The sequence below is a fragment of the Neopsephotus bourkii genome, unplaced genomic scaffold (genome assembly GCF_033783945.1).
Source record: "Neopsephotus bourkii isolate Nb327-2 ecotype Australia unplaced genomic scaffold, CSIRO-AGI_Nbou_v1 NB_31, whole genome shotgun sequence".
NCBI lineage: Eukaryota > Metazoa > Chordata > Aves > Psittaciformes > Psittacidae > Neopsephotus > Neopsephotus bourkii.
Genome location: NW_026900548.1, coordinates 962,719 through 980,764, shown reverse-complemented (window position 1 = coordinate 980,764; position 18,046 = coordinate 962,719). Strand labels below are relative to the sequence as shown.

The following is an 18,046-nucleotide window of genomic DNA, read 5'->3' as shown; positions in this document are numbered from 1 at the left end:
CTATCAGTGATGCTCACTCAGTTACTGTCATCTTAATACTGGTATCGTAAGTGTCATAGCCTGGGTCACTATTAGGTTGTGTTGCTTCTGTGTTGCCCAGCACAGAAAAAGAATTATTATTGCAGTCTACTTTGTCCTGTTGTTTTAATTTGTATCAGTTATTTAGGTATTTTCAAAAGCAATTTCCCCCACGGAAAGGAGCAAGGAAGTATCTGAGACAATCATTTTCATTCCTGCAGGGAATTATGCATGAGACCAGACCGATTTTCACAGCACAGTTCTACCCAGATGCAAATCCTGGGCCAAGGGACACAGAGGTATTGTATGAGGGCTGATATGAACTTGCTTTCAGAGGTAGCCTAGGGGGTTCAGATATGTATCAGCTACAATTACAAGTCTTTATGTTGGTGACAGTCCTGAATCTTGGGTTTTGAAATGTTGGGATCCTAACAGAGGACCCAGTCATGCATAGGCTTGTGTCTGCTTAGCCTGATCCCCAGCTAATTACAATCAACAGCAAGGCATCTATTGACTTCTGTATGCTTTGGATCAATGATTCCATTCATGTGATGTGTATGCTTGGAGCCCTGATGGGATTATCTGTGTGTTCGAAGTTACTGAAGTGTTTAAGCATTTGCAGGATCAGGCTCAAATCTCTTGAGGGGTGATTGCAAAAGGAAAAGGTTTTGTTTGGTTTTTTTTAACCAGGAAAAAAATGCTAGCCAGATGCTTTGTAATAAAACCATTAACTTTCTAGTGCATTTTAGTTCCACTTTCAAATCTTATAATTACTGTAGAGTTATGTAAATGGATTCACACTTCCTCACTCTGGTTCTCCTAAGTGAAATGAAATTTTAATCCCCCAACTGTGACTTTGCACAAACTCTGTAACAACTGGCTGCGTAGTTGGAGAGTATGACTAAGCAGCAACAGGGGATGTGGAATGCAAAGGGGGCATGTCTGAACATAAATAAACCATTTAGCATTACTTGAGAGAGGAGGATGGAAGAACGTATCGAAGTGCTTATTTTAATCTTAATTTCATGATGTTGATTAAACCTTCAAGTAAATCTTTTGATATCAGGAAGTTTCATAGCAATCTGATTGACTAGTGAATCTTGGAGAACTCAAAACAACCCTCAGCTGTACCTTTCCCCAGTCCATGCACTCCGGCTACTGGCATGGGTTCTATAACACAGTGCCTATCCTGATGGTCTTGCAGGACCCGTCTGTACTCCTTCCATAATTCCCAGCAGACAGCTTCAGGAGCAGTGTGGACAGATGCTCTGCAAGTGTGTGGTCAGATGGGGAGGCTTTCCCACTGTCTATAGCTTCCTCTGGAAAGACAGTACTGATGAAGCACAACTGATGTTTAGATATACCTGTTCAGGTACCAGATCTGCAGTAGGCATCATTTGAGGTGGTTCCTTTGAGCTAATTAATGTATGCTTTTCTGTATTTTAGCTTTTAGTGCACGTTCAATCATTGTATTGCCAGCCATATACAAGCAGAGCATACAGTTGTGATTGATATGTGTTTTCTTCCTGATATGACCTCACTTCCTTGAATGCAGCTTTGTCAGATATGTCAAACTTGTTAGGTGAATTTCAGACAATGATCCCCTCTTCTCTGATGGTGTAAATCTACCTTCTGAAGGCAGCAGAGCAGAGATAAGAGCTTGGCATTTATTTAGTTCCACTTTGGTGATTAAATACATGTGTTTATTTTTCCTAGTTCCTATTTGATTCATTTATTGCACTGATTAAGAGAGGGAAAGGCTCAGTTTCCTCGGTCCTGCCCAAAGCTGGAGTGACAGCTTCCAGAGTGGAGGTCAGTGTACAGACGCTCATTATTCATGCCTGTCAGTGAGGCACTTGTTAATTCCTACTCAACCTAGGGTACAAAATGGCACAAAAAGCTGACCAAGGAAGTCAGAGGAGGCTTCCCTTACAAAAGACTTGTCAGCTGCCTATCTCACTGTCATCAGGGGTTTCATGTGTTAACAACTCCTTTTTCTTTGAAGATTGTAACAGTCTGATGTTTCATGTGGGGTACTCTCATGGCAGTATGTGAGGTGCCCTGGAATAATCTGGCCTTGAGATTCTGTGCCAGCAGCATAATGTTGATGCTCTGTTGCTTAGCAAATAAGTCTGCAATTCTTAGTGTGAGCTGAATTTCATAGTGCTGCTGTCTTAGAAGGCAGCTGGATTTTGTGGGCAGCCAAAGTTAAGCTCATGATACAACTAACAGGTTTACTCTATGCTCTACACATAAGTTGTGTGTTTCTCTAAGCAGAGATATATAGGACAAGTCCAGTAGAAATATTCTTATAAGTAAAACTGCAGTGGTTTTGGACTTGACTTTTCTCTCTTTAAGACTTCTGTTTTGTAATTTGAGACTGTTCAGTGCTGCACAGTGTCTGTTCATTCCAACATCCTCTATGATAGGACTGATTTTTTTCCATGCTGTTTGACATTTCTAGGTCTCCAAAGTTCTCATTCTAGGATCTGGGGGTCTATCAATTGGCCAGGCAGGGGAATTCGATTACTCTGGATCCCAGGCTGTGAAAGCCATGAAGGTGAGAGGATGATCTGAAAATACTAACCTCACGTGTTTCATTTTTTCCCTCTCCCAGCTGACTCCTCCTCTGACTGTGGGATCACTGGGGCAGGGAAGCTGGTGAGAAAAAATGACAGTAGGGAAATATAGTCATTTTTTGTTTGTGAACTTGTTGGTTGAGTGATATGAATTAACCACTCGGAATTATCTTCCAAAGAGATATGTTCTTAAGCTTTCCATTGCAGTCTTCGAGCAGTCTGTTGTTTGGGATATGTGACTGGTGTCTCCAAGCTTGTCAAGATCAGTGGAATTGAATCATAGAATAGTTAAGGTTGGCAAGGACCTTAAAATCATCTAGTTCCAACCCTCCTGCCATGGGCAGGGACACCTCACTGTAGACCATGTCACCCAAGGCTTTGTCTAACCTGGCCTTGAACACTGCCAGGGATGGAGCATTCACCACTTACTTGGGCAACTTGTTCCAGTGCCTCACCACCCTCACAGTAAAGAACTTCCTCCTTCTATCTAATCTGAACATCCCCTGTTTAAGTTTGAATAGGAGGAATAGGGTCAGCAACACCTGAGCTGCAGTTACTGAAACTTTTGTGGTGTGCCAACACATTGCAATGCAGAGAAATAACAACACCTAAAATGGTTGGCTGCTGTGAAGACTGTTATGCAAAAGATTTTGAACCCCTTATCAAGGCAGCTTTTCTAAATGCTATTTGTTTTAAATGGGATGAACCTTTTAAAGGTCATATATGCCAAGTTTTGTTTCCAGAATAAATTGATAATCTTGAAAGGAATGAATGAGAAGTCATTGCTTTGGGTGAATCGATGAGAACTTGATGATCTTTAAGAAAGTTCCTTTCAACCCTAACCATTCTGGGTTACATGCTGTGGGAATTCTCCCAACTGTTCTGAATACAGGTGGATTTACCCCAAAGGAGGAATGGAACCCTCCTGGAGTATTAGTCATGCACTATCTTAATTGAATTGTAAGAAAGGTCCCCATTCAGGATGGGTGGCTGTTCTGCAGAGTGTCATGTGTTTAAAAAAGCAGAAGTTGGAGGAAGGGGTTGCAAGGGCAAAAAGTGAGTGAATTAAAATCCAACATCCCAAACAATGTGTTATCAGTAAAATGTGTCCCTCCTAGCAACAGTGAGCATTAATTCTCTCATTGACTTCCTTATCACTGCTATCTGGTCCTTAGACACCCTGCCCCAATAAGTAGGGAAGAAAGGGCTGAGTTGTACAGATACTCTGTTGTTGGCAAGTGAGGTACCTCTCCCTCTGCCATTCATTACCACCAGAATTATAGCTATGCATTTCTGAATATGTTCCTTAGAGAAGATAATTTGCTCAGAGATCTCCCCTTATCCTTCATCACTGCCATGAAAGCTATCCAGTTTGGGATCATTTATCTCAATTTTCCATAAGGATTTTCTCCCTTCTTTCCCTTCCCTGCACCACACATTTCCAAGGAAAGTGTGTTCATGGGGCAAGAAGATCAGCAAAAATTTACAGCTGGTCTTCAAGGCAGTATTTGAGGTTATGAAAGGACAGAGCAAAAAGTTTATACCTGAACTGAGCAGTCAGAGCTCTGAGTGAGAATCCCACTGCTCTTGGTGAACTGTGTGTTTGTTCCCCCAAACCAGTGGGTCAAACATTCGCAAGTTTTAATCAAACACAGAAAAACCCTATGGCATTTTCATGCTCATTGTGAGCTTGGCAAAAATAGCAATTTCTGTAGTGGTCATAGGAAGACTTTCATAGCATTTACGTGAGGAATGGCTGACTGAATCCAGCAACATTCTTCCTGTCTCTTATTACTGTTCACAATTCCTGTTTTTAATTACAGTCACAGTTGTTTTTAACCTCCACAATTTCCATATCACAAATCTTTCTATTCAGGTGTATTTTATATCTCTAATCAGCATTGTTGGCAAATGGTTTGTTTGTAGAAGTTTATTGCTTTCCAAGAAGTTGATGGAGATCAGAGTGAGTCAGAAAAATGAGGCCACAGCCTTTGCTCTTCTCAATCCTCCTTTGCAACAAAGCACTAATACACTTCTTTATCTGCTTGTGGTTGACTTGGTCCACATTCTGGTCTCTTCATTATTAGTAAAACTTAGTTGGCTCCCTCATTACACTAATATTCACTATATGAGGGGAGTTGATCTGCCTCAGACTTTTTCTATTAATGAGCCATGCAGTGAATGTAACCAAGAGTGATAAAACTCCCATTGCTGTAGCAGGAAACAGATAAACTTTATCATCACCCTATTTCTTATATGTGACAGAGAAAATACAGCGTGAAGTTTTGGCTAACCTTTGTCCTGCGTTTAGAGGCAGAGCTTGTCTGTTGAGGATGTGCACTATCAAATAAAAATGTAATAGGACAAGATTCTTAAAGCAATGACACCAGGAAAAGTAAAGTATCTTTAGGGAAAGGCATAGCAAACAATGTGGGTTTGTACTGTTACCGATTGGTACAAAACCTGATAACTACCTGGATACCCCATCAAAGACCTACTGCTTGGTAAGAAAAGATTGGGTTTTCATTAATTTTTGGTGACTTCTAGACTGACTTCCAACAGAACACAGGCATGAGGATGCTGGAGTTTGTTCCTGTCTCCCCTCTCCTAAATGTGCTAAGCAATTTCAACCATGTTTCTGAATCAGGTGGGAATCGCCATTCCCTGAAGAGCCATTGACAGGCAGAGGCACTGAAGTAAAGAATTTGCATTAGCTCAGCCTGGTACAAGAAACCAGGGATCCCTTATGGGGGAGTATGTAGGGAACCAGGCTTTCTAAATGCTGCTGTTGGTAAACAGCTTGTTGAGCCCGTGCTGCTGTTAGATCTTTTTCCACATATTCTTAGTTTTAATGCATATTTTCATTTTTTCAGGAAGAAAATGTGAAAACTGTCCTTATGAATCCCAATATTGCTTCAGTGCAGACCAATGAGACTGGCTTAAAGCAGGCTGATGCTGTCTACTTCCTCCCCATCACTCCACAGTTTGTCACAGAAGTCATCAAAGCAGAGCGTCCTGATGGGTTAATTCTGGGCATGGGTGGCCAGACTGCTCTCAACTGTGGTGAGTACAATATAGGCATTTTGGCACTGCTTGCAGGCAAACTCATGGTTTTTACTATGTGTTCAGCAGGCTTTATTTGTGCAGACGTGCAATACCCATGTGCCTGGTACATTGTCTAAGTTACTAAGGGCTACAGGCAAAGATACTGACCATGGGGGAGTGAGTAATTGCTGAGTTGTGAACATAATATCAAATTGCTAATTTTGATACTTGTAGACCACCTTGAGGCAGAGATCAAAAGGAAAAGTTAGCTTCCTTTAGCTTCTTCCAAACACTGCACTGCTTTTCTTTGTGTTGCAGGTGATGGCCAAGCAGTAACTTCACTGATATTCCAGGTTTCATAGATATGAGGACAGAAACTTTCATGTTATGGTTCTGAGTTCTAATACTGACAATGTATAGTAAAATTAGCTGTTGAAGAGGCCAGAAAAGTTGTCAGCTAGTCAGCTGCCTTTTGAATACTTTCTTCTTCTTCTGTTTACTCTGCAGGAGTGGAGCTCTTCAAGCAAGGAGTCCTGCAGGAGTATGGTGTGAAGGTCCTAGGTACATCAGTTGAATCCATCATGGCCACAGAGGATAGAAAGCTTTTTTGTGATAAGCTGACTGAGCTAAACGAAAAGATTGCTCCTAGCTTTGCAGTGGAATCGGTAAATCACATGATTTTGAAGATGTGATTACTATTGCTGTTGTCCAAAAATCTAGTTTTGTTGAGTGAAAGCTGAGTACAACTGTGGCTGGTGTAGTTTGTACGCTTTCACCAGCACTCCCCACTGACTGATGCTGGTTCACCAGGATTTAGAATGAGTGCAGATGCAATTAAGCACTCGGAAAGTCTAATCTTGTTTACTTGTTGACAAGAAATCGGGTTGAGGTGGCTTCTGTGCTGCTCCTGTTGGAGTTTGGAGGAAACCAAACCAGGATGTTTGTTGGAGGGGTTATTTCATGCTAAAAAGTCTGTGAAGCCAGACCAGATAAGGACGTTGTCAATAAGGAATTCCACACATTACTAAGGGCAGAAGCCCCTCCTTGAGTCCATGTTCCTGCTTTCTGCTGTTTGGCAGAACAAAACAGTATTACAAAGCCCAGTGTTATTCTTTTCATATTATAGTGTCTTACTGATGGGATTTTCAGTTAACAGTGTAACCAGAGCTGAGACTTTGTTCATTTGAATTGTTATTATACCTCTGAAAACTATTCCCTTGTCCTTCAAGGTTGAAGATGCTCTGAAGGCAGCTGAAAAAATTAGTTACCCAGTCATGATACGTTCTGCTTATGCCCTTGGTGGTCTAGGGTCAGGAATATGTCCCGATAAAGAAAGTTTGCTGGACCTTGGTACAAAGGTACGTCTGCAACTGCAAGCTCTGGGAGTAGACCTGAACATCTGGTTTTCTTAGATATTCTTCTGATAGTCACAGACACTGGAATTGTACATACCCCACCTTTCATCTTACCTGTAAAGTGTTATCCTGATTCCTTCTCGTGCCTTCTGTTCATGATTCCTGCTGACTCAGATAACAAACATGTTAAAATGATAGATCTATTCAATTCATGAGAAACAAGTCATTACTTGAGTGTTTCAGCAATTTGGGTCTGAAAATAAACAGATTGGACTATATTCACCTACTTGCGGGAGTAAATGGCACGTGAAGGCTGTCAAGGAAGTTGAAACATTTTAAATGCTGAATGACAATGCATTATCAAGGACAGAAGATGTGAGAGGCTTGGGCCTCTGTTGTGTTTCTGTCTAAAGGCAGTGTCTTTGATGGTCAAAAGCTCATGTAGAGATTTAATGGGATCACACTTCATAATTTGACATCCACCAGCTGTCTCTGGCTATAGAAACAGCTCTTCTGTAGGAAATCTGGGATTGGTTTTATGAATTTGCTGTGAAAAATAAGCAGATAATGGAGGAAAACAAAACAAAACCCAGAAAGCTTTTTCCTTGGCAAAAATGTGGAATTTTAGGAAATAAATCTCTGTGTCTAAAATTCTTAGTTTTTTTCTTTCCCTTATTTGCTGAACCTCTTCATCTTTCATGTATCTCTGGGACAAAACACAGCAGTGTTTTGTCTCCAATGTCTTACTGGGGCCAGTAAGATATGTCTGTGAAAATGCCATTTGTGTATCCTTCCATGCTGCTCCCATGCAAACAGACTTTGGGTTTAGTGTGCTTAGTGCTGAGCAAATATCTGCTCAGGCAGTGTCAGTTGCAGGGAGGTCCAGTGGACAGGACTTGACAGATGCAGGAGGAGACATTGGGTGCAGTAACCCCATCTCACAGATTGATGGCTGAAGCTGGAAACACTTTGCTTGCCCAACGCACATGGGCTTTGTTTAAAGAAAGAAATTCACTCAGGAACTCTGGGAGTGCAGATGTCTGAAAAAGTTGACATCCAAATATTTTTCAGTAGGAAAACCTGGTTTTGATCAGCCTTTCTTGGTGTTCTTTTAAGGTGGTTTTGAACATCTCAGTTTTTCCCTGAAATCTGTAAACCAGCTGCTCTTGATAAGCATCTTATTAGCTATGAAACTTCAGAGTTGGGCAGTTCCTATCTTTAGTAAGTGCTTCTTGGTTCTGAAACTCTTTCTTTGAAAAGCCTGATTCTGTTTTACTTTCTAAATAAATGTTTTCATTTTCTCAAAAGTTATACTAAAAGAACTTCAGCATTTTGAATTGGAGTAGAACAGAGTACTACTACTCTGAAGTAGAAGAGAGCTACAATGATCATCCAGTCCAATTGCCTGACCCACTTCCATGCTCACTGAAAGTTAAGGCATTGTCCAAATGCCTCTTAAACACTGACAGGCCTGGGGCATTGACCATCTCTCTAGGAAGCCTGTGCCAGTGTTTGACCACCCTCTCAGTAAAGAAATGATTCCTAATGTTAAGTCTGAACTTCCTGTGATGGAGCTTTGCAGAATTCCCATACATCCTGTCACTGGATACCAGGGAGAAGAGACCAGCACCCCCATTGCCACTTCCCCTCCTCAGGCAGCTGTAGAGAGCAGTGAGGTCACCTCTCAGCCTCCTTTTCTCCAAACTAGACAAGCCCAAAGTTATCAGCCACTCTTCATAGGACTTTTCTTCCAGCCCTTTCACCAGCTTTGTTGGATCCAGCCACTCCTGTCCCAGTTTATGCTTGTGCCCAGCATTAGTCCATCCTGGCTGCAGAATCTGGCACTTCATCTTGTTAGATTTCATTCCATTAATCACAACCTAATGCTCCAGTCACTCTAGATCCTTCTACAAGGCCTCCTGTCCTTCAAGAGAGGCAACAGCACCTCCCAGTTTGGTATCAACATTTCAAAATGTGCAGTGGAAAACAGTTTGGGTTAGAAACCTAGACTCATAGAATAGTTAAGAGTTGGAAAGGACCTTAAGATCATCCAGTTCCAGTCCCCCTGCCATGGGCCATGTCACCCAAGGCTTTGTCTAACCTGGCCTTGAACACTGCCAGGGATGGAACATTCACACCTTCCCTGGGCAACCCATTCCAGTGCCTCACCACCCTTACAGTAAATAACTTCTTCCTTATATCCAATCTAAACTTCCCCTGTTTAAGTTTTATCCTGTTATTCCTTGTCCTACCACTGCAGTCTCTAATGAATAAGTCCTCCCTAGCATCCTTATACCCCCCCTATAAATTAAATGAGATAAATTAGCTCAACTTTGGATGCTCGTGTCTACAGTCCAGCAGAAACTCCCTTGTTCTCAATTACAAAGGTGATCTGTAGTAATTGTGTGAACTGAGTTTTCAGACATAGGACTCTGAATTGTATGTAATTCAGAGGACTGAACAGTGGATGTTTCATAGCACACATACTTCAAGTAATCTGTTCATGTTTCCTGAGACTGCTCGTTATGAGTGAGAGAAGGCAATAAGACAGTAACACAGGTGCAGCTTGGATTGTTTTACAAGTGTGATTGGGTACTCCTGCTACATCCCCACAGATTCAGTGTTTGTGCTGAGTGTGAATGTGAAGTGCCCTTCCTCAAACTACTTTTGCTTTTCATTTTCTGTGTGCAAGTTTGACAACAGAGCTAAGGGCAACAGTTGACTAACAGCTTGAGCTAACTACAGAGGGCACCAGACTGCAGACTGATGCATGGGCAGCATAAAACAAGAAGCTTTGCTGAAGGATGGATGGATAATGTAGCTCTTATTTTCTAGGATTTTAGGAGAGAATTGATTAATGTTTTTTATCTGCTAATATTAAGGATATTTATTCACTTAGATTATACTTGTTTACCCACAAGCTGTATTTTTCATTTTGTCTCTTGCACTGAGGAGTGCTCTGAAGATCTGCTTAAGAATAAATCACGAATCTTGCTTCTGGTTAGTATGCCAATGATAAACAGCATTATTAGTACTACTAATTACATAGTGTTTGCTGGCACCCATATCTCCATCACTTAGTCATTCAGTTTTCTGCAGAGTTCTGTTAAGTCCGTGGGGCTACCCACATCCACAAACAAAAGCATGTATCTGCTGCATGATTGAAGCCTTAGATGTTTTTATATTCCTGTTTGTTACTTATATGCCATTGCAAGCTCATGTGCCCTGCCTTTGCTTTCCCATCAGGTCACATAAATATTTTCCTGTACTTTTCAAATGAAGCTAATATGTGTTTTTTCCTTTAAAAAAGAGAAATATAAAGTGTTTGTCGTCAGTGCTGTGAACTTCACTTACCTTCATCTTTCAATTTTCATGTTGGTCTGGGATGTCTGAAGATAAGCCACAGAAGTCTTAAATATGGAACATGGTCTAATAAATTTTTCTTTTTTACTGTTCCTTTTCCCTAACATATTCCCAGGCATTTGCAATGACTAACCAAATTCTGGTGGAAAAATCAGTTGTTGGCTGGAAGGAGATAGAGTATGAAGTTGTGAGAGATGCTGCTGATAACTGTATTGCTGTCTGCAACATGGAGAACATAGATGCTATGGGAGTCCACACAGGTAGGCTTGGGCACAGGCTGGGTAACTGGAAATGACTCATTAGCTTTTTTTATGCCATGCCCTTCTGGCTGCTGTTACTGACATAGGTTTATGGTTGATGAAGTCACTCTAGAAATACTCTTCAGATCTTGGATACAGCAGCTACAGTGTGAAATGGACCCCTATGATCCCATTTACTGTATGACTGCCTGGCCTCTCCAACTCTGAGCTTCTAACTATCTGTGCTTTTCATCAACTGTGCATCCACAGGTTAGAATGTTTGTGGTAACTTCATTATTGCAGTGGGTTAGCAAAGAAAGTGACCTGTGCAGCTAGAATTTATATGCCACTGAGCAGCTTCTTATTTTCCTTTTCTGCTACCTTGTGACAACAGGAGATTCTGTTGTAGTGGCTCCAAGCCAGACACTCACTAATGAGGAATTTCAGATGCTGAGAGATCGTGCCATCAAAGTTGTCCGACATCTGGGCATTGTGGGAGAGTGTAACATCCAGTTTGCTCTGCATCCAACTTCCCTGGAGTACTACATCATTGAAGTTAATGCCAGGCTCTCGAGAAGTTCAGCTTTGGCTTCCAAGGCAACAGGGTAAGATTATTTAACCCCCCACCCCCCAAAAAAACCCCCACAAAGCTACAGAACAAACAAACGAATAGGTAAAAAAGGATGGGAGAAGAAGAGGAAGAGAGAATTCTGATAAGGAAATTGGATCAGTGTTTATTTAAATATATAGGAGAAGGCTGCAAGGAAGAAGAGCTCCTGCATCTGCTTTCCATTCAGTTAAGACAAGGACATGCAAGCCTAATTTGCAGCAAGGAAAACTGAAGTTGGTTGTTAGGGAGAACTCTGGAGCAGTCAGGACAGTAAGGTGCAGATTTATGCATGAGAAGCTGCTAAGAGCAACTCTTGTCAGCATCTGCTAGGATTGACCCTTGGAGAGTCAGTCCTGCTGGGAGATGGAAGAAGGGGTTAGTGAGCCCTCCAGGTCTAATCCAACCTGCTGCTGCTGTTACTACAAGTGGAAAAACTCCCAGGAGGAGTGGGGGGAGCCTAGTAGCTGTCCTTACAAAGCATATCCACTGTATCCATATGTTGGCTGCAAATCATCTCTGGGACCCAGAGGACACAGTTATTAATGAGCTGTCTGTCAGATTGATGCAAATGGTGTTGCTAGGTGCCTTTGTTTTGTTGGCTAATCATAAACTAATCAAGATAAGGATGTTCAGAGCAGGCTATTTAAAAATTGGCTTCTTAATAACACTTTGCAGATGCTGTAGAGAGGCACAAATTAATCTCTACTTTTCAGTTCTCAACAACTCTTGTGATTGTTGAAGTGTCACAGCAGACTGGAGGTAAGCCATGATGTTGGATAGTGGACATTTGATTGGATGCCATTCTTTTTGGATGGTAGTCTTGCAGCAAAACAGATCTCTGTGTGTGGTCTCACTGTGGGCATGACAGGTACTTAACACTGGTGGCTTTGCAGATAATGTAAGTCCCAGATCTATGTAGATAGCTCTCCAATGTATTAAGGTAGGAAGCTGGATGAGCCTGGCTGTGTTCAAGCACAGTAACCTTCTGTGGTATTGAGGAGGGAAAATCACCTCACATGTGTTTAATTTGATCCACTCCTGGGATTTGCAAAAGCAAAGTACTTCCTACTCTGCTATTCTCTACTTGTCCTCTATGCCAGGTATCCATTAGCGTTTATTGCTGCCAAAATCGCCTTGGGGATCCCTTTGCCAGAAATCAAGAATGTGGTGACAGGAAAAACCTCTGCCTGCTTTGAGCCCAGCCTGGATTATGTTGTTACCAAGATACCCCGCTGGGATTTGGATCGTTTTCAGCATATGTCCAACCGGATTGGAAGTTCCATGAAGAGTGTGGGAGAGGTGAGTGCAAGACTCTCTTTTTCTCTTCTGTTCCACCACTTGGGAAACTCATTTCTTTTTCTTGGAAACCCTCGTATCATCTCTTTTCAGGGACCTAATGGCTTTTGAAGGTATTTATCCAGCTCAAATAATTTTTATCCAGTACTGTAATTAATGACAGCGAGTTAGGATTGGGTAATCTTGGATATCACAGAGTGGATTCCTAAATGGTTTGATTCCTAAGGGAAGAGACCACTGCATCACCTGAGGTTGACTTCATTCTTCATTCTTAACACTTGCTACAGGACTCTCAGAGTTATTTTTTGAGGGTTCTGTAATGGTGATGAATTAAAATATAACATCAAGAGTTGTGGCCTGTTAAGATTACCAGTGATGCTGATGAGCCACAATTCTCACATGTTCCCATCATCATTTGTCCTCTCTGTTAAAACCATATGCCAAGTCTCAGCCTACTTCTGCTCTTGAAATGCACACGTATGTAAAAATACAACCCGAAATCGAGTTCTGAAGTCTTGACTTCTCTAAGTGATTAAGTCTCTTGTATCCTGAACATGACAGTGTGACTTTTAAACCCTGATTTTAAGGTGTCTGGGACAATAACATTTTTAGGTCCTTGTTTTAAAAGGAAAGAAATGAAGCAAAATGGCACATTACCCACTTTATTAGTTAATTTCCTATCAGCTACCAAAGCGAAAGAATTAAAGTGTATTTTTTCAGCTGCTGTGTTTACCTAATGCTTTTCAAGTAGCTCTTTTATTAAATTGTTCTGACATGTGAAACCTTCCTGACATAATTCTACCTTGCTCAAGCAACAAGCCATCATACAACTGGAAGGATTAATTAGAACTTGATTTTCCAGTGGCAGTTTTGGCTTTTAGTGGCAATGAGTTTGACTTTTTTCAGTGAGTTGATGCTTACTGATAATAACTCTCACTGCTTAGGGGTTGTTGGACTGTTCTGTAGAGCTAGGGTTCCTAAATACAGTTGCCTTGTGCACCATCAGCTGTAAACACTTCCTGTACATTCCTGTTAGCAGGAGGAAATACTGAGTCTTTGCAGGTCATGTATCACAAAAGCAAAACTGCATGAACCCCGTGTCCTTCTCAAGGCCATTTGCTGGGTAAAGGGTGGAGGTAGATGCAGGAAGAGTCAGTGCTCCAACAGTGCAGGGCTGTTGGGGGGTAAACTGAAGCAGGGATGGAGAAGTTTAAGAGACGCAGTTTGCAGCTGGTGGAGCTACTCGGCAGAAAGGTTAGTCTGAAGGATCTGGGAGCAGGAGAGGGTGTCTGAAGCCAAGAGCTTCTTGCTGCTGTGTCTATATTGGTATGGCACAGCCATCTCCCCTGGCCTGAACTTGAAGCCAGATTGCAGCCCCTACTGCTCTTTTATTAATCAAACAGCCTAGACTGGTCTGTGTTTTTTTCCTGAGCTCTGTTGTGCTGGGCAGTGGGCCTGCAGCAGTGGGATAAGAGAGAACAATGTTATTCTTTCCTTTTGACATTTTCAGTGCTGTGTTTGGGAAAGGTTTTATGCTGTGAGGGTTTCACTGCACTGGGAAATAAAAATGTAGAAATTGGAGAAAGAGCTCTGTTACCTCACAGATTTCCACAGAGAAAGGCTTGCTTTCCTATTAGATGTGATGTCAAGATTGAAGGAGGGAAACCCCAGTCCTGCCATGCCTAGGAGGAGTAATCCTTTAAGAGAGCCCTCACAGGGGAGAGTCACTGTTAAACGTAATTTAAAGGAAGAGGCGCAGATTTGTTCTGAACCTTAAAATTCCCACTGTGAATTTCTATCTCTAACAGGTTGTTGAACAGAAATATCTTTCTATATTACTACACCCATGCTGCTGCATATGTTTCCCTCTATAAAGTGCTTCAAAGGAATTTACAGAGGAGAGCAGCAGCTTCCTGTATTTTACAGATAGGGAGACGAAAGCAGAAAGGAATCACTCATCCGAAACTCCCTGTTGATAATACTAGCAGTTAGGCCTAGAACTGGTACTCCCAAAGCTCAGTCAGCTGTGCCTGTCTTCAAGTTAGCAGGACTATCATAGGGGGAAGGTCCAAAGGCTGTAAACTTTCTGAATGTCCATCTTCATGGTTTAGATCATAGAATCATAGAACGGTTTGGGTTGAAAACGACCTTAAGATCATCTAGTCCCAACCCCCTGCCATGGGCAGGGACACCTTCTTCTAGAGCAGCTTGCTCCAAGCCCCTGTGTCCAACCTGGCCTTGAACACTGCCAGGGATGGAGCAGCCACAGCTTCTCTGGGCACCCTGTGCCAGCACCTCAGCACCCTCACAGGGAAGAGCTGCTGCTTTATTTCTGACCTAAATCTCCCCTGTTTCAGTTTGAACCCATCACCCCTTGTCCTCTCACTACAATCCCTGATGAAGAGTCCCTCTCTGGCATCCCTGTAGCCCTATATAGGCTGCTGTGAGGTCTGCACGCAGCCTTCTCTACTCCAGGCTGAACAGCCCCAGGTTTCTCAGCTTGTCTTTGTATGGGAGGTGCTCCAGCCCCCTTATCATTCTTGTGGCCTCCTATGGACTTGCTCCAACAGTTCCATGTCCTTTCTACATTGTCTTATGTTTTTAAATTGTCATTTCTCTGTTATTCAGGAGACAGCTGGGTAGCAGCTCAGCACTGCTAACATGGTCCCCATAACACTGCTCTCCATTGCAGGTCATGGCTATTGGACGTACTTTTGAAGAGAGCTTCCAAAAGGCCCTGAGAATGTGCCACCCCTCTGTAGATGGCTTCACTTCACATCTGCCTATGAATAAAGCCTGGCCAGCTGTTGTAGATCTCCAGAAGGATCTCTCTGAGCCATCAAGCACTCGGATATATGCAATTGGCAAGGTAACAAAAGACAGAAAGCTCTTGACCTGGGCCCCCTGCATTATACCAACTAGATGGGGCCAACTTAGGTGGGAGAGATTGAGTATTCTTTATCTCCTGGTTTGCCTCTGTAAGCACACTGGAACCCCCTTGTGTAGGATCCTTGATTTTGAAGTACAGATATTCTGTCGCATGTAAGTTCCTCTGCACAACACAATAGCAGGTGGATACATGACTTCAGTTTGTCCCGCTGACATCTGCATTTTTCTGCATCTTCTGTACTCATGTAACACATTTGTCTTTTGGTACAGTCTTAGCCAGTGCTCATTGCATTCAGGTGCATTCCTGTGTTCTGGTACTTTTAGCTGAGTGTTGGTGGAGACCTGGACTGCTTTCCTTTGTTTGTTCCTATGCTATAATTGTTTGCTGAGTATTCAGGCCTGGTTTACACTAGTATTTCAGTCAAAGTTGGTCATTTTTGCAGATTACCATTAATTTACAGGAAAGGAGGAAAGAGAAATTGAAGATGCTTTTGAGAACTGAATGAAGGATGATAAAGCATGGTAAGCTGTGGTTTTCTGAGAGCACCGCCTTTTTACAGTTGCCATGTTGGCATGGGTTTGAAACAAACACAAAAATTATAATTCTATCTGAAATTTAGCATACAGGAAATTTCCTATTCCTTGAAATAAGCTCAACTTCCTCTAGCATTCTTTTAACCCCTCTCCTGTTGCACTGGGCAAATCACTTCATCTTTCAAGGTGTCTTGGTAAGAGGGAAGCCCATTATTTTAGGAGAAGCCTGGGTGTGAAATGACTTCTTCCTTCAGCTCCATGGTGTTTTCCTGTCTATATCACACGGCAAATGTGGGATTAGTTACTTTAGAAAGTAGGTGCAATTACATGCTGTGGTTTTGCTGCAGCTAGCTTGTCCGTCTGTCCATACCCTCTATGAGGAGGATGGGACAGTTGCCTTTTATAGCTCATGCTTACCTCTTGGTTTTTTCAACATCGCAAACCTTCCTGGGAGGGAACACCTATTCACCAGCTTTTGTGCCCGTGACTTTGTGTGGTGGAGTCTTTAAGCCCTTTGTGCTCATGTGTTGATACATTTCATTACATCCTCCACGTGAGTGTAGGGAACTGAGGTTGTGCTGTATTTGTAACAAGGTTTTCACATAGCTTGTTCCTCTTGTGCTGCTTGTTCAGGCCATTTATAAGATGTTCTATAAATGTGTGGCTTTGTCCAGCTTGGTTTGTTGACTCTTGGTTTTCAAGCTGGGGAAGTGCTTAAGTGTAGAACATCCTTCAGCAGCTGTGCTTGGTCTTTGTTATTGTGGCTGAGAGAAGTCTTGCTTCTTGTCTCTGCGTGGCTCAGAGAGCTTTTATGAAAGGTTAATCTTAGCCCCATTGTAACACAGGGGATCTGGGGAGGTAAAGGTGAGTTTGGGTCACACTGAACACTCTGGGTGTTCCCAGCTGGTGGCATTTTCACTGGGAGCTGTTGAAAAAAAGCAAGATCAGAGTCTTAATCCCTCCCTGTAAAGAGCTGCCTGAGCCAGACACAGTGCATTAATTCACCCCTGTTAATAACAGGCAAGCAATGTCAGTGACAGGTAGTTCTGTCAGCTGGGGCTGCCTGCCTGGAAATCCCTTTCCAGCCTGCTGACATTTAAAAGCCAACAGTTAGTTTCCATTATCCATCAGCTTTGTTTGGAACAGGATAGAGCTTCCTTGTATGTCTCCTCTTCCCCCTTAAGCCCCACTAGTCAGCTCTCCAAGGCTTTTTACTTTTTCTCTCTCCTTTGTCTGTTGGATGATGAAAACAGTAACTGTTCAGGGGGAAGGGATGGGAGTTCAACTGCCATTCAGAGCGATTGCTGTTGTAATGTGAAAGAAGGCACTAGGAAAGAGGCTGAAATAGATGAGACTTGTTTCTTGGCCAGAGTGGCTAACTCCAGGGATGGAACTGCCTGACGAGCAGGGCTGCTCAAGTTATATCACATCTTTTCTCTGCCCTCTTAAGGTTGTATGCAAGTGGCATCAGAAGACATAGGCTGTGGATTTGGTCCATGCTCTGTTTCACACCAGGGCTCTGGTCTTCTAGCTGTTCACTAAAGGAAGCTAAACACTTCCTTGGTGAGGAGCAAGGATGGGACTGAAGGAGAAAGGGTACTGGCCCCAGACACAGCACAGAGCTCAACTGCCCTCCCTTGCTTTGCCTGCAGACCAGGATTGCTCCCTCACTCACCATGTGAAGGCAGTGCTATAAACTCCTTTGCTTCCTAGCATGGGGCCATTGTCTACTGGGTGGGATGCTCTTGAAGGTGAGGAGGGTTCTGAAGTCATGCTGTCCTGCTGTGGCTCCCTCCTGTCCTTGGAAGACCAGTGGCTGGTGAGTGCCAAGCAGTAGCTGAAGGTTCAGTGTGTAAGTGGTTACTCTAAAAGAACAAAAAGTGCATTGGAGATTTTCACTGCTGCTTGTAAGCAAGCAGGATATTCAAGTCAGTGCCTTCTTATCTCTCAGGACAAGAGAAAGGTTGCGAGAATGATACTCAGCCAAGCTGCTTGGAAACCCTTTAGTTGTTTTACGAAGAGAGTTGTAACTGTGCATCACTGGTGAGACACAAGTAATATTGCTGGTAGAAAATACAACTGTATCATACAAGGGGGCTCTCTAGCATATATATATAT

At 42.6% G+C, this 18,046-nt stretch overlaps 1 protein-coding gene across 3 annotated transcripts in view; it reads left to right on the top strand.

The window, feature by feature from the left end:
* Positions 1–18,046, top strand: part of CPS1 (carbamoyl-phosphate synthase 1) — a 109,165-nt gene that overhangs the window by 43,210 nt on the left and 47,909 nt on the right. For all 3 annotated transcript variants that reach the window (XM_061344600.1, XM_061344595.1, XM_061344607.1), the window contains 10 exons: positions 240–317; positions 1,735–1,830; positions 2,483–2,578; positions 5,471–5,660; positions 6,150–6,307; positions 6,872–7,000; positions 10,476–10,620; positions 10,994–11,204; positions 12,310–12,508; positions 15,198–15,374. In XM_061344600.1, the coding sequence (XP_061200584.1) occupies positions 240–317; positions 1,735–1,830; positions 2,483–2,578; positions 5,471–5,660; positions 6,150–6,307; positions 6,872–7,000; positions 10,476–10,620; positions 10,994–11,204; positions 12,310–12,508; positions 15,198–15,374 (1,479 nt within the window). The remainder of the gene's footprint in view (positions 1–239; positions 318–1,734; positions 1,831–2,482; positions 2,579–5,470; positions 5,661–6,149; positions 6,308–6,871; positions 7,001–10,475; positions 10,621–10,993; positions 11,205–12,309; positions 12,509–15,197; positions 15,375–18,046) is intronic.